At 46.9% G+C, this 25476-nt stretch overlaps 1 protein-coding gene across 11 annotated transcripts in view; it reads left to right on the forward strand.

The window, feature by feature from the left end:
• The window catches only part of DGLUCY (D-glutamate cyclase), a 164218-nt gene that overhangs the window by 126857 nt on the left and 11885 nt on the right, over window positions 1-25476 (forward strand). For 8 of the 11 annotated variants that reach the window (XM_015144368.3, XM_015144371.3, XM_015144369.3 and 5 more), the window contains 4 exons: window positions 2813-3073; window positions 7892-7991; window positions 11106-11254; window positions 15888-16007. In XM_015144368.3, coding sequence (XP_014999854.3) covers window positions 2813-3073; window positions 7892-7991; window positions 11106-11254; window positions 15888-16007 — 630 coding nt within the window. Of the gene's footprint in view, window positions 1-2812; window positions 3074-7891; window positions 7992-11105; window positions 11255-15887; window positions 16756-25476 lie in introns of all 11 variants that reach the window. The other 3 variants (XR_013396482.1, XR_013396484.1, XR_013396483.1) reach the window with 2 other exon arrangements.

Consider the following 25476-nt stretch of genomic DNA (forward strand, 5'->3'; position numbering starts at 1 on the left):
TAATGATTTTAGCAGTGATGATAAAATCATCATAAATGTATTGACCAATTTACAATTGACCAAGTTCTCACTCTCCTCTTCTCCCTCTGGTGCTCATGCGCCCTAGGAAGTAGGTTACATCCCAATTTTTTTACTTAAAAATGTTGTTATTCTTATCCTCGCCCCCCTCCATTTTTTGAGACAGGGTCTTGCTCTGTCACCCAGACTGGAGTGCAGTGGTGCGATCTCAGCTCACTGCAGCCTCTGCCTCCCAAGTTTGAGTGATTCTCCTGCCTCAGCCTCCTGAGTAGCTGGGATTACAGGTGTGCACCACCATGCCCGGCTAATTTTTGTATTTTTAGTAGAGATGGGGCTTCATCATGTTGGCCAGGCTGGTCTCGATCTCCTGACCATGGATCAGGTGATAGATTAGGTGATCCATCTGCCTCAACCTCCCAAAGTGCTGGGATTACAGATGTGAGTCACCGCGCCTGACCTAAAATTTCGTTTTACAAATGTTCTGCTGTTTTATTTATATGCTGTTATTTAACACCATAAACAATGCGGTGATGAATATCCTTCTGTTTGTGAACATGCCCATGATGACTTTGTTAGGAATAGTGGGCACGAGAAGTGACTCGCTGGCTCCAGTGGAATGCACAAATCTAAGAGAGAAATCACCCTCCAGATAGCACTGCTCCAGTGTCCACTCCTCCCAGCACACTATGTGAGGGGCTATGTCCCCGTGACCCTCCTACACCTGGACTACCTCCCATTCTCCATGTGGGAAAACTGAGGCTCAGAGAGGTCAAGGGATGAGGCCAAGGTCACACAGCTACAATATGCCAGCACCTGGACTGGAATGCAAGTTTCCTGGTCCTAAGTCTGGAACTGTTCCTCCATAACAGAAATCCAAACCCCATGTCTTCTTCTTTTTTTTTTTTTTTTTTTTTTTTTTTTGAGACAGAGTTTTACTCTGTTGCCCAGGCTGGAGTGCAGTGGCACGATCTCGGCTCACTGCAACCTCCACCGCCCAAGTTGAAGCGATTCTCCTGCCTCAGCCTCCTGAGTAGCTGGGATTACAGGCGCCTGCCACCATGCCTGGCTAATTTTTGTATTTTTAGTAGAGATGGGGTTTCACTATGTTGGGCAGGCTGCTCTTGAACTCCTGACCTCGTGATCAGCCCGCCTCGGCCTCCCAAAGTGCTGGGATTACAAGCGTGAGCCACCCCGCCCAGCCAACCCCGTGTCTTTCATATTCTCCAGGCACCTCAACTGTAAGCCAGCATCCCCTCACGTCCCTTCAGTCCACTGCTGATTTCAGCCACCGCCAGAGTGGAAGTTCTGTGTCACACACTCTGCCTTTGCATGCACTGTTTTGCTCTGAGGTGACCTGAATGTAGACAAAGGCACAATGGGACCTCATGAGAGTGGCTGCCTGGCTTGGTAGCCACTGGTGGGCATCTGTAGCATACACTGCAGCTTCCCCACTCGTATCCTCTGGGCCACCTGGGTTCACTTGCATAGAATTATGGGTGGCTCCCAGCATGACAGCCTCTTACCTTAGGGGCTCGGGTCTCTCTGCTCCATCTGAGGACGCCCTCTGTCCCTCCAGAGTCTCCCTCATCACAGCAGGCACAGCCTGGAGGTGCAGAGGACTCAATGCCCTAATGGGCAGGTGGGTAAATGCCCAGTCTCCCTGTCCTCCGAGGACCCCACCGTTTCTTAGGGAATCTCAAGCCGCGCTGAGCCCTGGTTGCCTTTGAAGTTAACTTGCTCACTCACAATCCTTTACTGTTTTTTTCCCCTTTCCCCATCTTCTCGCTTGCATTTCCCGGGATCACCTCCCACTGAAATACTTGTGCCCAGGTCCTTGTGCTAGGGGTCTTCTTTGAGGGAACCTCCAGCTAAGACAGTACTGTTTCCCTTCCCTCTTATATTTTCCCTGTATTAATTAGGGTTTGCTACATTGCTGTAACCTAGAAGCCCTGGGATGCTTTGCTCAAATACAACAGAAATGTGTTCCTCTCTCACACAGCAGGCCAGGGTGGGTCTTCCAGGGTGAGTGTCCTGGGTCAGCAGGAAGGGGACCTGCCCCACTCAGTCACTTAGAGACCCTGCAGGTCTGCCGTTACATCCTGTGACCCCCAGGAGGTCCTGGTTGTCAATACTCCAGCCGCCAGGAAAGGGGAACGAGCTTGGAGGTGCGTGTGGAGGTGCATGCCAGGCCCAGAGGTGGCATGTGTCACTTCCATCACGATCCAGTAGAGAGAACCCAATCTTGCAGCCACACCTAACTGAAGGGAGGCTCCTCAGCCATTTACCCCTCTCTCTTTCACTGCTGGGGTCAGGGGGCGGGGGTAGAATACACTGTGGTGAGCAATTTGCAGTCTCTGCTGCAGCCCTCAAAAAAACAAAGCAAACAAACTAAAAACTCAAACTACTCTTACTATAAAGTTTTTACTTTAAAAATAATCACTTTTGGCTGGGTGTGGTGGCTCACGCCTGTAATCCCAGCACTTCGGGAGGCCAAAGTGGGAAGATTGCTTGAGCCTAGTAATTTGAGACCAGACTGGGCAACGTAGCAAGGCCCTATCTTTTAAAAAAGTGCCAAAAAAAATTAGCGGTATGTGGTGACGCGTGCCCAGCTACTCGGGAGGCTGAGGCGGGAGGATCACTTGAGCCCAGGAGTTCAAGGTTGCAGTGAGCTGTGATCGTGCCACTACATTCCAGCCTGGATGACAGAGCAAAACCGCATCATAAATAAATACATAAAAACAATTTTAAAAGTAAAGAGTCAGTTTTACATTCTATTTTATTTTTGTCATTTCAGGGAACCGGGGGATTGGACACCTGCTCTGTAAAGATGAGCTGCTGAAGGCCTCTCTCTCGCTGTCCCATGCCCGCTCAGTGCTCATCACCACTGGGTTCCCGACGCATTTCAATCATGAGCCTCCGGAAGAGACAGATGGCCCACCAGGAGCTGTTGCTCTGGCCGCCTTCCTACAGGCCTTGGAGAAGGAGGTAGCCATAATCGTTGACCAGAGAGCCTGGAACTTGCACCAGAAGATTGTCGAAGACGCTGTTGAGCAAGGTGAGCAGTGAGATGCGCTTGGTCCGTTTCCCCAGATGGGCTTTGTGGACGGAGGCTGGAGTGAATCCGCATCTGCAGCACAGAGCATTCTCCTTCCAGCTCACAACTCCGTTGTAAGCTGCATAGCCCGATTTTGTAGACGAAGAGACCGAGGCTCTGGGAGGTCCAGGGGATTTTCCCAGGTGGAAATGGCGAGCTGGAATTTGAACTTGGATCCACCAGGCTCCAAAGCATGGGATCCTTCCTGCACACCTGCTGTTCTCCCTGTGCGATGGGGGGAATGACCTGCCGAGTATTAGCCACCAGGGGCAGCCCTGCCACCACAGCTGGAGAGGGTAGTGGAGTGTGAAGTGGCTGAAAGGCTCAGACAGGAGTCCCACCTGGTTGTGATGGGCAGGGCTGCACCTGGAGCACCCAGTGGGCATTATTGCTGCAGGTGTTGGAGACTCGAGGCTGTAATTCCACTATCTGTGTAACCGAATCAGCCTCAGGCTCAATGTGAACAAGCGCCGCTCACCTCACCTCCATCCTGCAGGAAGTGTTACCAGGCATGAGCTGGAAGCCTGGTGAATCTCACCTGCCTCCCACTGCCGATCGCTCTGTGTCCCTCAGAATGCATTCTTCAGAGGTATGTTTCTTCCTTTTAGCATTTAAAAAGGGCTTTAAACCCAGTAAGGCATACCCTAAAGCAGCCATTATGTCAGAAGTTTCCAGAAGCCTGCGTCTGTACATGCAGAATCCATTTCATGCAGCAAATGGATGTTGAGCTCGAGCATGTGCCAGGCACTCTGTTAGGTTCTTGAGATCCACCCGTGAGCAAAACTGACAACAGTCCTGCCCCCACAGAGAGTATCTTCCAGCAGAGTGTGACAGACAAGAAACAACATGTAAGATGAAGGCACAGTGTGTTCGAGTGACGATGCCATGGGGAAAATGGACCAGGATGAGGAGACTAGAGAGTGAGGGGCTGGGCGGTGGCACCAGTGGGGGACAGCTGTCACTTTAAACAGGATGGCCAGGAAGACCCCCTGGAGGAGGTGGCCTTTGACTCCAGAATTCAGGTTGATGATGAGGGCGTGAGGCTTGGGCTGGCTGAGGGAAGGGCATCCTGGGCTGTGGCAATGGCTGGGGCAGAGGCCATTAGGTGGAGTGGGGGCCAGTGGGTTTAAGAAAGGATGATATGCTGGCTGACTGGCCTGGAGTGAATGAGGAAAAGGGACAGAGAGGTAACAGGGACCAGATGGGGCAGGGCCTCACAGGACCCTGTGGGCAGCTGGGCTTTTGTTCTGGGTGAGATGGGGAGCCTGGGATTTCTCTGAGTGGGGGACAGCCGTGTTCTGTGTGAGTTGTAAGCGATCACTGGGGTGCAGAGACAAGGGTGGAAATGGGAGACTGGTGAGTTATGGAAGATGGGAGAGGAGGACGGTTTGGAGTGGGGGTGCCTCATGGCACATCCCTTCAACCCCACTTCTGATTTCAGCCGCCACTGCAGTGGAAGTTCTGAGTCACATTGACCCGATTGGGCCGCCCACAAGCTAGGGCCCTGCAGGGCCTCTCCAAAGCCATGTGGAATCACTGGCTGATGGCTTCAGGGCACCCTCAACCCCTGGGGGACAGGACCTGAGGTTAAATGACCTGTCCCCTGTCTTTTGGAGACACACAGGTCCTAGTGGAACTGAGCCCCCACTCCCTAGAGCAGCAACCTTGAAGGTGCACGTTCCCTCCTTCCCAGCCTCACTCTCCCTGTTCCTCCCACATGCTTCCTGGCACCATCTCCCAAGAGACCATCTGCACCCAAGTCTCAAGTTCTGGTTTCAAAGGAACCTAAAGAGACACTAGGTACAGATACAGAGGGCAGGGGGTATTGTGAGAAGTAGCCAGATGCTGTATCTATTTTGCAGTCAACATGATTTCCAGATGGATGGGATGTGGGTGTGAGGAGAAGGATCAGGCCTTGCTCTAAGGTTTGCGGCCTGGTAACTGAAAGGATGGAGTTGCTGTGAACCGAGATGGGGAAGACTGGCGTGTTTAGGGGTAAATCAAGAATCCAGGTTTGACATTTGCACCCTGATGGAGCGATTGTAAAATGGTGCAGATGCTATCAAAAACGGATGGCAGTGGCTCAAACAATTAAAAATAGCAAATACCATAGGGTCCAGCAATTCCACTTCCAGGCATATACCCCCTAAAAAGGAAAGCAGCGACTCAGAGGTATTTGTCCCCCCATGCTCATAGCACTTTATTTGCGATAGTCAAGAGGAGGAACCAAATCAAGTGCCCATCGATGGATGAATAGATAAACAAAATGTGGTAGATAATTATTACTCAGCCTTAAAAAAGCAGGAAGTTCCGACACATGCTATAACATAGATGAATCTTGAGGACATCTTGAGAAGTGGATTAAGCCAGTCATATTGTATGACTCCATTCATATGACGTGCCTGGAGTAGGCAAACTCATAGGGCAGAAGGTAGAGTGGTGGTTGCCAGCGGCTGGGAGGAGAGGGGAATGGGGAGTTGTTTATAGGTACAGGGGTTCAGTTTGGGATGATGAGAAAGTTCTGGAGATGAATGGGGGTGATGGTTGCACAACGATGTGAACATACTTTATTCTACTGAACTTCATTGAAAATGGCTAAAACAGGCCAGACGCAGTGACTCATGCCTATAATCCCAGCACTTTGGGAGGCTGAGACAGGCGGGTCACTTGAGGTCAGGAGTTCAAGACCAGCCTGGCCAAAATAACAAAACCCCATTTCTACTAAAAATACAAAAATTAGCCAGGTGTGGTGGCGCACACCTGTAATCTCAGCTACATGGGAGGCTGAGACACAAGAGTCGCTTGAACCTGGGAGGTGGAGGTTGCAGTGAGCCGAGATCATGCCACTGCACTCAAGCTTGGGTAACAGAGCAAAACTGTGTCTCTAAATAAATACATAGGCTAGGATGGTAAATTTTATGTTGCATGTATTTTACCACAATTTTTAGAAGAATGCATGTTTGACCCTGTTAGGTATGAGGTGTCTATTAGCCACACAGTGGAGAAGTCAAGCAGGCAGTTAGTGATATATAAAGGGTTCAGGAGAGTAGCATGGGCAAGGAGAAATTGGGAGGCTGTTGGCATGTCGGTGGGCTCCCAAGTCAAGATACTGGGTGAAATCACCGTGGGAATAAATGGAGGCAGAGCGAAGGACCCAGGATTGCGTCCTGGGTCTCCCAGTGTTAAGAGGACAAGGAGAAGGGTGGAGCAGGTAGTGAGGGAGATGGGAAGGAGCGGTGCTGAGGCCAGAGGAAAGGCGAGGGGCTGTGTTTCCGTAGAGAAGAGAAAGGCCTTGGGAGGAAGGGCTGGCAATGGCGTAGAGCACTACTCGCAGGCCAACCCTCGTTTCCATCAGACAACCGTGTTGCCGGGTATTTTCAGCTGCCCCCTTCCCAGAAGTCGCTCTGCCCTCTCTGCTCACCTGACAGCCTGGCTTGGAGATGCCTGCCAGACTCCACTCAGAGCTGGGTCTTGTCTCTCGTCCTCATGGGAGCTCAGAGGGTGGAATTTGCTATATTGGATTTTGCAGAACTTCCATTACATTTGGATGAAGAACGTAAAAGCAATTTGGCCTTTTAATGAAAATTGTTTCAGCTCCCTGCCATCTTAAGCTCTGTGTGGAGACTTTGTGTTTGGCCAGTGTATATGCTGGGATTCTACCCCTACCTGCTGTGAGATAGATCAGTTAATGAAAACCAAGTTCATTTTATTTTATTTTGGGATTTTTTGTGTATTTCCCACGTATTCTACAACAATATGTGTTCTTTTTGTAATTAAAAACTCCTGTTTTTAAGAGTCAAATTCACTTTGATTCACTTTTGGAAATCACTCCAATATAAGTAAGTAACCCAAGGCACAGACTCTGGGAATTTCCTTCAGTTGTTCTTAACCTTCCCTGAAGGTATGCAGGGAGGTGGGGAGTGGGTGGGAATTTGGGGTGAGAATTGGAGCTATGAAACTGATATATATACATGGCCTTGCCCAAGTTGTTTGGCATCTCTGAGCCTCAGTTTTCCTCCTCTTTAAAATGGGGATAAGGATGGTTTTTGGGGTTTTTTCTTTCTTTTTTTTTGAGATGGTGTCTCGCTCTGTTGCCCAGGCTGGAGTGCAATGGCGCGATCTCAGCTAACTGCAACCTCTGCCTCCCAGGTTCAAGCAATTCTCCTGCCTCAGCCTCCCAAGTAGCTGGGACTATAGGCGCCCGCCACCACGCCCGGCTAATTTTTTGTATTTTTAGTGGAGTCGGGGTTTCACTGTGTTAGCTGGGATGGTCTCAATCTCCTGACCTTGTGATCCGCCCACCTCAGCCTCCCAAAGTGCTGGAATTACAGGCATGAGGGACCGCACCCAGGCCATGATGGTTTTTATCACATAGAATTATTGTAAAAATTAAATCAGAGTGTTCACATTGAGTGCGTAGCAGAGGGCTGGCGCACTGTCACCAAGGGCACATAAATGTGTGCCTAGCCCTCGTGATGGCAGTGGGCCAGAACAGGCACTGTTCCCGCAGTACTATGGGCACCTTGCGTGGAGCATATCTGATCGGCTGTATTAGCCCGATTCTGCCTCCACCCCTGTCAACCCTAGAGTTTACCCAGGACCAAAAGTCAACTTAAGTATCCTCTGTGTCGTGGCCTCGGCTTACCTAACATGTTCTACAGATAGATGTTGTTCAATAACAGTAATGATAGCCTTCAGAGAAGCTTTTGAAAAGCTAACGTGAGTTTCCAAAATCCAACACTAGAGCTGATGTGTGCCCCGCTTGCCTTTATTTTCAAGGTGTTCTGAAGACGCCGATCCCGATATTAACTTACCAAGGTGGATCAGTGGAAGCTGCCCAGGTATTCCTGTGCAAAGACGGAGACCCACAAACACCTAGGTACGTATGTCCCATCCCAGTTTAAGTGGCGGATGGTAGAAACGCCCATATGCGCTCTTAACTTAGCCAGCAAAGCTGAGCCTTTCAGAGAGAACGAAGCCATGAGCCAAGGAAGATGGGTTCTCATGGACCAGACTAACAAATGAAGCTGGGGGGTTTCAAGGTGTCCTGGGGGCCTCACAGAGCATCTCTGGAAGTAACAGATCCCTGGTCAGTAGAGAGGGGCAGCATATCTTCCTGATAGAGGAGAGACATAGATGTAAAAAAAAAAAAGACTAGAAGTTTCTCATTCTCAAACTATGGGTCATGACATGTTAGATAATAGTGAAATCATTTCAGTTGGGGTATCCAGCACCTTTGGAAAATGAAATAGAAATACAGCATCATTGTATATCTTGTATAGTAATGGTAAGTACTCCCTCATAAGACTGTGTACGTGCAAGTGTGTGTATTTCTTACTATGTGTTATGGTCAAACATTTTTGTTTTTTTGGATGGGGGGATGGAGTCTTGCTCTGTCGCCCAGGCTGGAGTACAGTGGCACGATCTCGGCTCATTACAACCTCCCCCTTCCAGGTGCCAGTGATTCTCCTGCCTCAGCGTCCCAAGTAGCTGGGATTACAGGCACACACCATCACACCCGGCTAATTTTTCTATTTTTAGTAGAGATAGGGTTTCGCCATGTTGACCAGGCTGGTCTGGAACTCCTGACCTCAAGTGATCCACCTACCTCGGCCTCCCAAAGTGCTGGGATTACAGGTGTGAGCCACCGTGCCTGGCCTCTCTAAACCATTTTTAAGCTTACACTTCAGTGGCATAAAAGTACACTCACATTGCTGTGCAGGCATCATCTCCATCCATCTTCAGAACCCTTTTCATCTTGCAAAACTGAAAGTCTGTGCTCCATTCAAAGATAGTTCGCCATCTCCTCCTCAACCCAGCCTCTGGCAACCACAGTTCTACTTTCTGTCTGTCTGAGTTTGACTATTCGAGGCACCTTGTATAAGTGGAATCATCCAATATTCGTCCTTTTGTGACTGCTCATTTCACTTAGCATAATGTCCTCAAAGCTGATGTCGCAGCATGTGCCAGAATGTCCTGCCTTTAGAAGGCTGAATAACATTCGCTTGTGTGTATATACCACATTATGTTTGGCCTTCATCCAGCAGCGGGCTCTTGGTCTGCTTCCTGCTCTTGGCTACGCTGAATCCTGCTGCTATGAGCATGGGTGGACAAATATCTCCTTGAGTCTTTCACTTCTCCTGGACATACAAGTCGAAGTGAAATTGCTGGATCATATGGTATGTTCTATTTTTAATTTTTTGAGGAACGGCCATACTATTTTTTATAGCAGAGTTGAGATTTTTGAAGAACACTGTCTTGGAAGGATTGAGAGAGATGTAAAAGTACAATATGTATATTCTTTTTTTTGAGACAGAGTCTTGCTTTGTCGCCCAGGCTAGAGTGCAGTGGCACAATCTTGGCTCACTGCAGCCTCTGCCTCCCGGGTTCAAGTGATTCTCATGCCTCGGCCTCCCAAGAAGCTGGGATTACAGGCATCCGCCACGGTACCTGGCTAATTTTTTGTATTTTTAGTAGAGACTGGGTTTCACCATGTTGACCAGGCTGGTCTCGAACTCCTGGCCTCAGGTGATCCACCCGCCTCAGCCTCCTGAAGTGCTGAGATTACAGGCATGAGTCACTGTGCCTGCTTTTTTTTTTTTTTTCCCTTGAGACAGGGTCTCTGTCACCCAGGCTGGAGTGCAGTGGTGTGATCTTGGCTCACTGCTACCTCTGCCTCCTGGGCTCGGGCGATTCTCCCATCTCAGCCTCCCAAGGATAGCTGGGACTACAGACACACGCCACCACACCTGGCTAATTTCTGTATTTTTAGTAGAGACGAGGTTTCACCACGTTGCCCAGGCTGGTCTCAAACTCCTGGGCTCAAGTGATCTGCCTGCCTCGGCCTCCCAAAGAGCTGGGATTACAGGTGTGAGCCACTGTGCCCAGCCTGCATGTTCTTAAATTGGATTGTCAAAACAGTATTCCTGCTAGTAACAATAGCAACAATAATCACTGTAACTAATACTGACTGAGCACTAAGTAGGTTCAGGGCTTCATGACAAGCGCCTCCTGTGCATTTTCTCGTTTTTCTCTTTGAACATTGTGTGAGGTACACGCTGTGGTCATGTCACCATACAGATGCAGAAATGAATGTTAGGAAGGGTAAGCAATTTGCTCAAGGCCCGTGGCAGGAGGACCTGGAATCAAAACCCAGATGATCTGCTGCCGCAGTCCACATCTGACCACTATGCCATCTGTGCCCCTTATTTCTCTGTTTCTATCTAAAGAAGTTTATCTTTCTGTTAGACTCATTCCTTTTATATTTTGAGCCCTTTTCCTTCTGTTTTGTGTCTGTAAACTGAACAAGTTCCTGGAAGGGGCCAGCGGCAGGCCAATAGCAGCCAATACTCTCAGCCTCTCGGCCTGGCTGTCCCTGCTGGACAAAGGGGATCTGGGTGGGCACCAGCAATGTTCCCATCCCCCATAGCAACCCTGACCATTGGCCTCCTGCTTTTATAGCCTCTGACCCTACTAAAGAAATTGCTGAGGATTCCAATGCTGGACTTTTTTTTTTTTTTTTTTTTTTTTGAGACAGAGTCTCACTCTGTTGCCCAGGCTGGAATGCAGTGGTGCAATCTCGGCTCACTGCAAGCTCCACCTCCCGGGTTCAAGCAATTCTCCTGCATCAGCCTCCCAAGTAGCTGGGACTACAGGTACCCACCACCATGCCCAGCTGATTTTTTAGTAGAGATGGGGTTTCACCATGTTGACCAGGCTGTTCTCGAACTCCTGACCTCAAGTGATCCACCTGCCTTGGCCTCCCAAAGTGCTGGGATTATAGTCATGAACCACCATGCCCAGCCCCAATGCTGTATCTTAAACGGATTTGATAGACTAGCCTCCAGCAAAGGTCCTGGTCCAGAGTAGATGTGCCACCAAGTTCTGCAGTGATGGAGGAAGCAAAGAAAGAGAGAGAGAAGCATCCTTCGCACAAACACAAGAAGGCATGACCCAGCAAAGCAGCCACCCTCTGACCTTTGCTTCCCGGCAGATTTGACCACCTGGTGGCCATAGAGCGCGCTGGAAGGGCTGCCGATGGCAATTACTACAATGCAAGGAAGATGAACATCAAGCACTTGGTTGACCCCATTGACGATCTTTTTCTTGCTGCAAAGAAGATTCCTGGAATCTCATCAACTGGTAAGTATGGAGTACTGGGGATGCACCAGGAACGTGGCCTCATGAAGTATCTTTTTTTTGTTGTTGTTATGGAGTTTTGTTCTGTCACCCAGGTTGGAGTGCAGTGGCATGATCTTGGCTCACTCCCTCCTGGGTTCAAGTGATTGTCCTGCCTCAGCCTCCCAAGTAGCTGGGATTACAGGCACGCACCACCACGCCTGGCTAATTTTTGTATGATTGGTAGAGACGAGGTTTCACCATGTTGGCCAGGCTGGTCTTGAACTCCTGACCTCAAGTGATCTACCTGCCTCAGCCTCCCAAGGTGGTGGGATTACAGGCGTGAGCCACCGTGCTCAGCCGAAGTGTCTTTTTATTGACTATTGAACACATGACCAGGAAGAGTTATGTGGGGACCATCATTTTCCACTGCAAAGACAGTTTTTGTTCATTATGGTTGGTATAGACACTAATGACACCGCCATTTAGAAATCCAACATCCCCACAAGCAAGGGAGGGAAAGCGTATTCTATTTGCCCGCCTCTAAAGTAATAAAACTAATATTAAAGTAATATCAATAGTAAAATTGAAGCATGGCATATTATTTAGGTCATACAGGACAGAATGTACCATATATTATTTTATGAAGCATGTTAATTTAAAAATTATCTAACATATGGTTAGTATTTCAATTTTTTTTTTTGAGACAGAGTCTCACTCTGTTGCCCAGGCTGGTGTGCAGTGGTACAATCTCAGCTCACTGCAATCTCCACCTCCCGGACTCAAGCAATCCACCCATCTCAGCCTCCTGAGTAGCTGGGACTACAGGGTGTGCTTGGGTAATGTCACGTGCGTCCGTGTGAAGAGAGTCCACCAACAGGCTTTGTGTGAGCAACAGGGCTGTTTATTTCACCTGGATGCAGGCAGGCTGAGTACGAAAAAAGTCGGTGAAGGGTGGTGGGATTATCATTAGTTCTTATAGGTTTGGGATAGGTGGTGGAGTTAGGAGCAATTTTTTACAGGCAGGGAGTAGATCTCACAAAGTACATTCTCAAGGGCAGGGAGAATATTACAAAGTACCTTCTTAAGGGCGGGGGAGGATATTACAAAGTACCTTCTCAAGGGTGGGGAAAATGTACAGTACAAAATACATACACAAGGGTGGGGGAATATCACAAAGTACATTATCGCAAGGACGGGGAGGGTGTATTGTCACAAAGTCAATTGATCAGGGTAGGGCAGGAACAAATCACAATGGTGGAATGTCATCAGTTAAGGCAGGAACTGGCTATTTTCACTTCTTTTGTGGCTCTTCAGTTGCTTAAGGCCATCCGGATATATACGTGCAGGTCACAGGGGATATGATGGCTTAGTTTGGACTCAGAGGCCTGACAGGTAACCTTTTTTTTTTTTTTTTTTGAGACAAAGTCTCGCTCTGTTGCCAGACTGGAGTGCAGTGGCGCGATCTCGGCTCACTGCAACCTCCGCCTCCCAGGTTTAAGTGATTCCCCTGCCTCAGCTTCCTGAGTAGCTGGGACTATAGGCGCATGCCACCAAGCCCAGCTAATTTTTGTATTTTTAGTAGACACGGGGTTTCACCATGTTGGCCAGGATGGTCTCGATTTCTTGACCTCGTGATCCACCTGCCTCGGCCTTCCAAAATGCTGGGATTACAGGTGTGAGCCACCATGCCCGGCCACTTGGCTAACTTTAAAAAAATTTTTTGGTAGAGATAAGGTCTCACTATATGCTCAGCCTGGTCTCGAACTCCTGAGCTCAAGCTATCTTCCCACCTCAGCCTCCCAAAGTGTTTCAATTACAGGCATGAGCCACTGAGCCTGGCCTCCAATCGTTAATAATATAATAATGTGGGCTGGGCATGATGGCTCACGCCTGTAATTCCAGCACTTCGGGAGGCCAAGGCAGGTGAATCACCTGAGCTCAGGAGATCCAGACCAGCCTAGCCAACATGGGAAAACCCCGTCTCTATTAAATATATTAAAAAGTTAACCAGGCATGATGGTGGGCACCTGTAATTCCAGCTCCTCGGGAGGCTGAGGCAGGAGAATCGCTTGAACCCAGGAGGTGGAAGTTACAGCGAGCTGAGATCGTGCCACTGCATTCCAGCCTGGGCAACAAGAGCGAGACTCTGTCTCAAAAATAATAATAATGTGATAATTTGTGTTTGCACAAAACTTTGTACTTTTCCAAGAGGCTTCACATTCATTGTAGTGTTTAAGCCTCTGTGAAAACCCCGTGAGGCAGGTAAGGTGAGTCCCAGGAGGTTTTCTCAGATCATCCAGCTAATTAGTGTTGCTGGTAGCATTAGGAGTCGACTGCAGACTCCTGAGGCCCCAGCCCTTTATCAGGGAATCTGCCTTTATGAATTGCTGAAAGGTTTAGTGTAAGCCCCAAGGAGAAGCTTTCTTCCCTCTGGGTGGGTCTCAGGCCCTGGGGCAATGAAGGCTTGTTTGTCATTCTGTGTTTCCCAGTGTTTCCCAGACTCATTAGTCTCCTTTGGCTTTTGAGGTTTTGATGAGACAGTGAGAGCCTTCTAGGCTGATTAGAAAGTTTCTGCAAATCGCCCTGGCCTTTCCCAGAAGAGGCTGTGGGTGTGGTGCACACAGTGCGGTTGGCTTCCAGCTTCCTGTCCCTCTGGTTGGGCAGGCGGAGGACCTCAGTCTGTGGGGGAGGGGTTCTCAGAGTGGAGAAGGAAGAAAGAGGTCTCTGTGGCTACAGGGGCAAACAGAGTCTGAGGGAGCTGCTAGAGCAGTCCCATCCTCCCACGCCCAGAACGGGACCCCCATCTGTGCTGTGACAACCCTGAGATCCCAGAGGAAGCAGGTGGAGCTGGCTGTTCATGGCTTCGAACTGCCCCCTTTGTAGATCCTTGGGCCTTCTCTTGGCCTCAGGAGCCCAGTCTCCTCCTGTGGCCCCCCCAGGCCCTCCTGCCCAGCAAGGCTACCTCCTGAATTTTCCTGTTTCTCTTCTTCTCCATCAAACCCCCTATTCCTCAGGTTCCATGGGCAACTGCCATGTCATAGGCATAGTGCTCAATTGAGAATCAAGTTACCTGGGTTTAAGTCTCCACCTTCCACTGACTGCCCAGGTACTGCCCCCATCAGGGACTGCCAGCTCTGTACAGTGAGGATCACGATATCCATGACAGGATGGACGTGAAGCCCAAACGAGATGGAATTCATAAGATGCTAAAAAGAGACAGCTATAGACGAGATAACAATGTTACGTGGTGGGTGTTATTCCCCTCATTCAGTGGGCTATCATAGATCTAGAGAACTGTTCTGAGAAAAACCATCAGGATATAAATCTAAGGTGTGTGGTCCTTCACAATTGTGTCATTCTTTTGGCCAAATCCAGTCCCTGATGCTTGAGATGGATCAGATCTAGATCCCACAACAGTGAACACTAGCCTCTGACAGAATTCTTCCACATCTTCCAAGTCTTTATAGAAGCAGACACAAAGACAATGATGTACCTGTTCTGCAGGCTTGGGGAGTCCAGCCCACTGGGTTGAACATCTAGTTTACAGAATCCTCCAGAAATATCTGGACACAGGAGCTGTGTCCCCAGATCTACAGCACCACCTCAAAGGGTACATGCTTCAGGGCTTGCTAGGTTTTTTTTTTTCTTTTTTGAGATGGAGTCTTGCTCTGTTGCCGAGGCTGGAGTGCAGTGGTGTGATCTCAGCTCCCTACAACCTCTGCCTCCCAGTTTCAAGCGATTCTCCTGACTCAGCCTCCACAGTAGCTGGGACTACAGGCATGTGCCACCGTACCTGGGTAACTTTTGTATTTTTAGTAGAGACGAGGTTTTGCCATATTGGCCAGACTGGTCTCGAACTCCTGATCTCAAGTGATCTGCCTGCCTTGGCCTCCCAAAGTGCTGGGATTACAGGCATGAGCCACTGTACCCAGACTAGATTTTTAAATCTTATCCATACAAGGGAAGAAGTACCTGCTAGTTATTTTTAGCCAATCCACCTATCTTGAACACCATTCATTTCACCAATGAATTAAATCATTTCTAATATGTATTTATTCTAGAGTTCATTTATTATGCTAATTAACAAATTCTCTGATGCGGACTATCAGATGGGCCTCAAGACTATGGGCTCTTTCAAATGCTCACTAACCACATTTGGAGTGTGTATTCCTGATTATGATATTTCAGATGTTAACCAGGCACCCCTCTGGTATAGATTAAAATGAACTAAAACACATACATTTCACATTCTTTCAGCAGAAGCCTTTAAAGTAAGCTCTAGGACTGACTTTGCACCAGATCCCCCAGGGGCTCAGTGAGCGGGAGCCACTGGAAGGGAGGTCCTGAGTGTCACCATACCCACATCTCCCATGGGCCTGGCACCAAGAGCATAGAACATGCTCCATCGTGGCTGGAGAATGTGACCCAAAAGGGGACATGCCCACACTGTGGTGTGTTCCAAACGTGGACTCATTTTTAAGAAGTTTCTAGAAGGCCTAAGGGGAAGAAACACAACTCCTGGTTGTCTGAGAATATATCCAGAGCCAACGTCTTTGCCTTCTGAAAGGCAACAAGCACACGTAGGGCTGCCTTGCTTCAGGCCTCCCCATTTTGCCCTGGTCCTGGGCACTGACTCAGCTCCCCTTCCCTTCAGGAGTCGGTGATGGAGGCAACGAGCTTGGAATGGGTAAAGTCAAGGAGGCTGTGAGGAGGCACATATGGCACGGGGATGTCATCGCCTGTGACGTGGAGGCTGACTTTGCCGTCATTGCTGGTGAGCACTCGGATGGCCGCCCAGTCCGGCCGGCTACCCACGGTGAGGGATCTGGCTTGGAGTCTGACCAGACCAGAAGCTCTTCTCTGTGAGTAGTGCAGAGGACACCAGGGGAGGGAGGGGAGGTGGTGCTCAGTCTCTGACCTTTCATTCAGTCATTCAACAAACATTGACGGTGTGCCAGGCAGTGTTCTGAGCACTGGGGTTATAGCTGCAGTGACCGTGCTCCACAGAGCTCCCATTCTAGTACTGGGAGATAGAGAATGAGCCCTGACGAATAAACGCATCAGATGATTCTAAAGAGTAATGAGAGCTTTGGGGGCGATAGTACAGATAGCTGAGAGAGGGTGATGGGAGGGCTACTTCAGACCAGTGGTCAGGAAGGCCTTTCTGAAGAGAGTCATCTGTGCTTTTATCTGCATGGACAGTAAGAAAACTATCTGGTAAGTGTTTGGAGGATGCAAGAAGCTTTCCACCTTTCCTTTCACCTACTTCTGCCATGGGCTTCCCTGCACCTCCCACTGTTGCTCCTTTCCCGCAGGACCCACCTTTCCTGTGTCCAGGTCCTTCTAGGTCTGGCCTCCTCCTTTGACCTCACCCCAAATTTCAAGAAAATTGGCAGATCCCCGAAAAAGTCTGTCTCCCACTTCATGAGCGCAGTCTGGAGAGGAGTGGAACCTTGTGGGAACCAGTGCCAGGGTGGGAAAACCTTTCTCGTAATTGAGAAATGGCTGGAGGCTCAGTACAGGCAAGTATGAGAGTTTAAAACTCCAGGGGACACAGTGGTCTGAGGGCCCTCGTGCTCTTGTGAGTTTTGCCTCTGGGCGCTCAACCAAGTTCTCACAATGAATATCAGAGAAAAATCCCCTCATTTGCATCAGGGGGAGGGAAAAATGAATCATTTTCAAGTAGGCTAGGGCATTCTCCTTCTTCTTCTTCTTTCTTCTTTCTTCTTTCTTCTTCCTCCTCCTCCTCTTCTTCCTCTTCCTTTTCCTCCTCTTCCTCTTCCTCCTCCTCCTCCTCTTCCTCTTCTTCCTCTTCCTCCTCTTCCTCTTCTCTTTTTTTTTTTTTGGAATGCTCTGTTGTCCGGGCTGGAGTGCACTTATGCCATCTTGGTCACTGCAACTTCCTGGGTTCAAGCAATTCTCCTGCCTCAGCCTCCCAAGTAGCTGGGATTACAGGTACATACCACCACACCTGGATAATTTTTGTATTTTTAGTAGAAACAGGGTTTCACCATATTGGCCAGGCTGGTCTTGAACTCCTGCCTTCAAGTGATCTGCCCACCTCGGCCTCCCAAAGTGCTGGGATGATGGGCCTTAAATCTACCTGGGGAAAGGGAACTACCCAACCCCACCTCTCTTCAGCCTTCCACGTGGGAGAGGGACATACCCAATTCCAGCTCCCTCTAGCAATCTGTGCCACATAAGGGGGAGAGGACAAAACTGAGAAGCAGTGGTGAAGTTCACAGTCCAGGGCACAGGCTTACTAAAAGGCAGAGACCTAATCATAGGACTATAGAGCCCTTCCCCTCCCCGCCACATCTTACCGCCATCACTAAAGGTCCATTTGCTACAGTTCCTTTTTTTTTTCTTTTTTGAGACAGTCTCACTCTATCACCCAGGCTAGAGTGCAGTGACACGATCTCAGCTCACTGCAACTTCTGCCTCCTGGGTTCAAGCAATTCTTATGCCTCAGCCTCCCAAGTAACTGGAATTACAGGTGCGCACTACCACGCCTGGCTAATTTTTGTGTTTTTGGTAGAGACTGGGTTTCGCCATGTTGACCAGATGGTCTCGAACTCCTGACCTCAGGTGATCCACCCACCTCAGCCTCCCAAAGTGCTGGGATTACAGGCATGAGCCACTGTGCCTGGCCCAGCTGCAGTTGCTTTTACCAAGTAAATTATGTCGACCTTTCAACAACAAAAAAAGTTTACAAGATACACTGATAAGCAAAAACACAATTTGAAGAGAAGGAACAAACATGTCAGAAATGATGGGATTATCAGACCAGGAATTCTTTTAAAAGTATGATTAATATGACTTTAATATGGTAAAGTCTTAACTGCAAAAAGTAGGCAGCATGCAAGAAGAGATGGATAATGCAAGCAGAGACGTGGAAATTTTACAAAAGAATAAATAAGAAGTAGTAGATCAGCTGGGGCAACATGGCAAGATACCATCTCTATAAACAATTTAAAAATTAGCCAGGTGTGGTGGTGCATACCTGTAGTCCTGGCTACTTGGGGGGCTGAGGTGGGAGGATCACTTGAGCCCAGGAAGTTGAGGCTGCAGTGAGCTGTTACTGAGCCATTGCACTCCAGCCTGGATGACAGAGCAAGACCCTGTCTCAGGAAAAAAACAAACAAACAAAAAAGAGGAAGTAGTAGAGATCAATAACTCTGTAACAGAAGAACTCTGTAACAGAAATGCAGAATGCCTTTGATGGGCTCATGAGTAGACCGGACATGGCTGTGGAAAGAGTCTCTGAGCTTCAAGATATCTCAACAAAAGCTGCCAAAACTGAAAAGCAAAGGGAAAAAGTGCTGGGATGGGGGAAAAACCCACAACAGATCAGAATATCCAAGAACTGTGGGGCAACAAAAGGTATAACCTATACTACTGGGAATACTAGAAGGAGAAGAAAGAGAGCGATAAATAGCAGCATTTGAAGCAATAACAAATGAGAATTTCCCCCACATTAATGTCAGACACCAAACCATAGATCCAGGAAGCTGACAGAACACTAAGGAGGATAAATGCCAAAAAGCTACATCTAGACATATCATATTCAAACTTCAGAAAACCAAAGACAAAGGAAGAATTCTGAAAGAAGCCAGAGGCAGGTGGGGAAAAACACTTTACCTATACAGGAACAAAGGTAAAAATTACATTCATTTGACTTCTCTACAGAAACCCTATAAGCATGAAGAGACTGAACTATTTTTTTTCTTTCTTTTTTTTTTGAGACTGAGTTTTGCTGCTGTTGCCGAGGTTGGAGTGCAATGGCGTGATCTTGGCTCACTGCAGCCTCCGCCTCCCGAGTTCAAGCGATTCTCCCGCCTCAGCCTCCCGAATAGCTGGGATTACAAGCATGCGCCACCACGCCTTGCTAATTTTGTATTTTTTTAGTAGAAGTGGGGTTACTCCATGTTGGTCAGATTGGTCTTAAACTCCCGACCTCAGGTGCTTCCTCCTCCTTGGCCTCCCAAAGTGCTGCAATTACAGGAGAGAGCCACCGCACCTGTCCACCTTTAATCTTTACATTACTGAACTATTTAAAGTATTGAGAGGTAGCAACCAACGCAGAATTCCATGCCCTGCAAAATTTGCTTCAGAAATAAAGGAGAAATAAAGACTATCAAACAAATAAAAATTGTGAGAATTTATTGCCACATCTGCCTTGCAAGATATGTTAGAAGAAATTCTTCAGAGAGAAGGAAAATTTTATTTGTCAGAGACTTGAATCTACATAAAGAAAGGAAGAGTATCGTGAATAAGTGAGGGTAAAATAAAAATTTTCATATTTATTTTTGACCTAAGAGATACCAGTTTATTCACAATAACAGCACAAAATAATAGCAGTGCATTCCATTATATATGCCATATGTGTATATATATGCTGATATATGTTTGTGTATGAGTGACCCAAATGACAGGCTGGGCACAGTGGCTCATACCTGTAATCGTAGCACTTTGGGAGGCCGAGGCGGGCAGATTGCTTGAGCCTAGGAGTTTGATACCAGCCTGGGCAACGTGGGGAAACCCCATCTCTACAAAAAATAGAAGAATTAGCTGAGCATGGTGGTGGACACCTGTAGTCCTAGCTACTCGGGAGGCTGAGATAGGAGGATCACCTGAGCCTGGGAGGTCAAGGCTGTGGTGAGCCATGATTGTGTCACTATACTACAGCCTGGGTGACAGAGTCAGACCCTGTCTCAAAAAAATAAAATAAGTGACATAAATGACAGCAATGGTACATGGAATGAGAGGGAAGAATTAGCAATATTTTGTTGTAAGTTGCTTGTGCTACCCATGAAGTGGTATAGTGTTATTTCAAAGTGGACTTTGTTGTAAATATATGTTGCAAACTCTAGGGCATCCACTAAAAAACTAATTTGAAAAGTAGAATTTATATGCTAAGAAAGGAGAGAAAATAGAATCATATAAAATTCTCAGTTAAAACCACAAAAGGCAGAAAAAGTATAGAAGACCAAAATGGGGCCAGGTGCAGTGGCTCACACCTGTAATCCCAACATTTTGGGAGGCCAAGGCAGGTGGATCACCTGAGGTCAGGAGTTCGAGACCACTCTGGCCAACATGGTGAAATCCCGTCTCTACTAAAAATACAAAAGTTAGCCAGGAATGGTGGCTTATGCCTATAGTCCCTACTACTCAACAGGCTGAGGCAGGAGAATCGCTTGTACCCGGGAGGCAGAGGTTGCAGTGAGCCGAGATAATGCCACTGCACTCCAGCCTGGGGAACAGAGTGAGATTCGGTCTCAAAACAACAAAACAAAAAACAAAACAGAAACATGGAACAAAGAACAAAGGCAATAAAGAAAACAGCAGCAAATATGGTAGCTACTAATCCAACTTATCAATAAGACCATAAACATCAATGCCACAGTGAACTTAAAAAAACAAGATTGAGGCCAGGCACAGTGGCTCACGCCTGTAATCCCAGCACTTAGAGGCCGAGGCCGAGTGGATCACAAGATCGAGACCATCCTGGCTAACACAGTGAAACCCCGTCTCTACTAAAAGTACAAAAAATTAGCGGGCGTGGTGGCGGGCACCTGTAATCCCAGCTACTTGGGAGGCTGAGGCAGGAGAATCGTTTTAACCTGGGAGGCATCACTGCACTCCAGCCTGGGTGACAGAGCAAGACTCTGTCTCAAAAAAAAAAAAAAAAAAAAAAAAGATTGAACTATATATTGTCTGCAAGAAATTCACTTTAGCTATAAAGACACTACATGTGTCTTTCTATTTAAACAGATTAGCAATAAAGAGATGGAGAAAGATATGCCATGTTAACACTAATGAAAAGAAAGCAGAAGTAGCTACATTAATTTCAGACATAGCAGACTTCAGAACAGGGAAAGTTATCAGGATAAAAAGGGGGATTACATAATGATAAAGGGGCCAATATTCAAAGAAGACATAACACGCCAGGCACAATGGTGCACACCTGTAATCCCAGCATATTGAGAGGCTGAGGCAGGTGGATTGCTCCAGCCTAGAAGTTCAAGACTAGCCTGGACAACATGGTGAAACCCCATCTCTACAAAAAAATACAGAAATTAGCTGGGCATGGTGGCATGTGCCTGTCGTCCCTGCTGTTCAGGAGGCTGAGGTGGGAGGATCACTTGAGCCCAAGAGGCAGAGGTTGCAGTGAGCCAAGATTGCACCAAAAAAAGTTAATAAGGAGGAGCATAACTGATAAAACTGCAAGGAAAAATAAACAAATTCACTATTACAGTTGGAGACTTCAACACCCCTGTATCAGAAATGGGCAGATCAGCCTGGGCAACATAGCAAGACCATATCTCTACAACAAAAGCAAAAAATTATCTGAGCATGGTGGTGTGCACCTGTAGTCCTAGCCTCTCAGGAGGCTGAGGCAGGTGGATTGCTTGAGTTTAGGAGTTGGAGGCTGCAGTCTGCTGTGGTTGTACCACTACACTCCAGCCTTGGCAATAGAGTGAGACTCTGCTCTAAAAAATAAAAATAAAATAATTTTTAATTAAAAAATAAAAATCAAGTAATATAATCCATTGCATCAGTAGGCTAAAGAAGAAAAATCACATGTTCATGTCAATAGATACAGAAAAGGCATTTGACAAAAGCAACACCCATTCATGATAAAAACTTTCAGCAGACTAGAAATAGAAGGGGAACTTCCTCGACTTGATAAAGAACATCTACAAAAACTCTACAGCTAGCATCATTATTAATGGTGAGAAACTAGTTTTTCCACTAAGATTAGGAAAAAGGCAATGATGTTCCCTCTTACCACTATTTTCAACATTGTATTGGAAGTGCTGCCTAATGCAATGAGACAAGAAAAAGAAATGTAATATATACAGATTGGGAAGGAAGAAATAAAATTGTCTTTGCTTGCAGATGGCATGATCGTCTGTGTAGAAAATTCAGAAGAATCAACAAAATCTCCTAGAACTAATAAGTGATTATAGCATGGTTGCAAGATACAAAGTTAAGTACTTTAATTGTATATGCCAGCAATGAACAAGTGGAATTTAAAATTAAAAACACATTACCATTTACATTAATCCCCCAAAATGAAATACTTAGGAATAAATCTAAAAATATGAAGAAAAATAAAAAACACTGATGAAAGGTATCAAAAAAGAACTATATCAATGGAGAGATATTCCATGTTCATGGATAAGAAGACTCGATATTGTCAAGATGTCAGTTCTGCCAACTTTATCAATAAATTTTATGTAGTCCCAATCAAAATCCCAGTAAGTTATTTTATGGGTATCAACAACCTGATTCTAAAGTTTATATGAAGAGGCAAAAGATACAGAATAATAAACTGAATATTGAAAAAGAAGAACAAGATCAGAGAACTGACACTACCTGACTTTAAGACTTACTGTAAAGCTACAGTATTCAAGGCAGTGTGGTATTGGTGAAAGAATAAATCGGTCGATGGAACAGAATAGGCAGCCCAGAAGTAGACCCACACAAATAGGACCACACAATATTTGACAAAGGAGCACAGGCAATGCAATGGAGCAAACGTAGTCTTTTCAACAAATGGTGCTGGAACTGGAACTACTGGACATCCACATGAGAAAAAATGAATCTAGACATATAGACCTTACATCCTTCGCAAGAATAAACTCAAAATGGATTATGGACTTAAACCTAAAACACAAAACTATAAAACTCCTATAAGATAACGTAGGAGAAAATTTGGATGAGCATGAATATGATTATGACCTCTTTTTATTTTAATTTTATTGATTGATTGATTGATTGAGACCGTGTCTTGCTCTGTTGCCCAGGCTGGAGTGCAGTGGCATGAACTCAGCTGACTGCAACCTCCACCTCCTGGGTTCAAGTGATTCTCCTGCCTTGGCCTCCCGAGTAGCTGGGATTACAGGCACATGCCAACATGCCTGGCTAATTTTTGTATTTTTTTAGTAGAGATGGGGTTTCACCATGTTGGCCACACTGGTCTCAAACTCCTGACCTCAAGTGATCCACCTGCCTCGGCTTCCGAAAGTGCTGGGATTACAGGCGTGAGCCACCATGTCTGGCTGATGATGACTTTTTAGATAACAACACCAAAGACATTATCCATGAAAGAAACAGTTGATAAGCTGGACTTCACTAAAGTTTCAAACTTCTGCCCTGCAAACGACAATGTTAAGAGAAGGAGAAGGCTGGGTGCAGTGACTCATAGCTATATAATCCTAACACTTTGGGAGACTAAGGCAGGAAGACCATTTGACGCTAGGAGTTTGAGACCAGCCTGGGCAATGTAGCGATAACTTGTCTCTACAAAAAAAGTTTTAAATATTAGCTGGGCTTAGTGATATCTCTGTGTCTGTTTCCCAGTTTTCAAACGGAGATAATGACAGTACTTACACCTCACAAGCTTCTTGTAAGGACTCCAGGAACTAGTCTGTGTAAGGCATTTATAACAGTGCCACATGTTGTAAATATTCAATCAAAGAAGATACTCTATTCCATTCAATATAAGATGTCACTGATGGCCAGGCACAGTGGTTCATGCCTGTAATCCCAGCACTTTGGGCAGCCAAGGCAAGAGGATCACTTGAGTCCTAGAGTTCCAGGTTACAGTGAACTATGCTTGTGCCACTGCACTCTAGCCTGGGTGACAGAGTGAGACCCTGTCTTTATTTAAAAATGAAAAAAAGGCCGGGCGCTGTGGCTCACGCCTGTAATCCCAGCACTTTGGGAGGCCGAGGCAGGCAGATCACGAGGTCAGGAGATCGAGACCATCCTGGCTAACACAGTGAAACCCCGTCTCTACTAAAAATACAAAAATTAGCCGGGCGTGGTGGCGGGCGCCTGTAGTCCCAGCTACTCAGGAGGCTGAGGCAGGAGAATGGCGTGAACCCAGGAGGCGGAGCCTGCAGTGAGCCGAGATCACGCCACTGCACTCTAGCCTGGGCGACAGAGCGAGACTCCGTCTCAAAAACAAATAAATAAATAAACAAAAAAATCCCAGCACTTTGGGAAGCCAAGGCAGGAGGGTCACTTGAGTCCAAGAGTTCCAGGTTACAGTGAGCTATGATTGTGCCACTGCACTCCAGCCTGGGTGACAGAGTGAGACCCTGTCTTTATTAAAAAATGAAAAAAGCCAGGCATGGTAGCTTATACCTGTAATCCCAGCACTTTGGGAGGCCAAGACAGGTGGATCATTTGAGGCCAGGAGTTCAGGACCAGCCTGGCCAACATAGTAAAACTCCATCTCTACTAAAAATACAAAACTTAGCTAGGCGTGTTGGTGTGCACCTGTAGACCCACCTACTTGGGAGGCTGAGGGAGGAGAATCGCTTGAACCCAGGAAGCGGAGGTTGCAGTGAGCTGAGATCATGCCACTGCACTCCAGCATAGGCAACAGAGCAAGACTCTGTCTTAAAAAAAGAAAAAAAAAAAATGTAATTGATGACAATAATTACCAATAATTTACATACTACTAAGAAAGGAAAACACAACCAATTATAACTGTAAGATACTATCTCAATCTGTAATCTCAATTGAGATCTCAATTGTAATCTCAATTGTAATCTCAATCTGTAATTATAATTGAGATTACAATTAATCTCAATCTGTAATCTGTAATCTCAATTTCAGAGATGTAAGTGTAACAAAAGTACATCTTAAAATCAGTAAAATACAGTATTATTTTTAGCGCATGGTGTTTACCTGCCACATTTTGATATATGCCTTGTATTTTCATGCCACATGCCTTTGTACTCACTGAAGATTTTTTGTTTGTTTGTTTGTTTGTTTGTTTGTTTGAGATGGAATCTTGGTCTGTTGCCCAGACTGGAGTGCAGTGGCACAATCTTGGCTCACTGCAACCTCCACCTCCCAGGTTCAAGTGGTTTTCCTGCCTCAGCCTCCTGAGTAGCTGGGATTACAGGCTCCTGCCACCAAGCCCTCCTGATTTTTGTACTTTTAGTAGAGATGGGGTTTCACCATGTTGGCGAGGCTGGTCTCCAACTCCTGACCTCAGGTGATCTGCCCATTTTGACCTCCCGAAGTGCTGGGATTACAGGCGTGAGCCGCCGCGCCTGGCCAAGGGGGTTTTTGTTAGTTTTTTGTTTGTTTTTTTAAAACTGGAATTACTCCCATTCCTCCACCCCTCTTCTGGCAAAATTTTACCCAACCTACAAGGCCCATATTAAAAGACCCATTTTCTGTGAATCTTTCCTAAACCGGTCAGAATGAGTGCCCCC

The sequence above is a fragment of the Macaca mulatta genome, chromosome 7 (assembly GCF_049350105.2).
Source record: "Macaca mulatta isolate MMU2019108-1 chromosome 7, T2T-MMU8v2.0, whole genome shotgun sequence".
NCBI lineage: Eukaryota > Metazoa > Chordata > Mammalia > Primates > Cercopithecidae > Macaca > Macaca mulatta.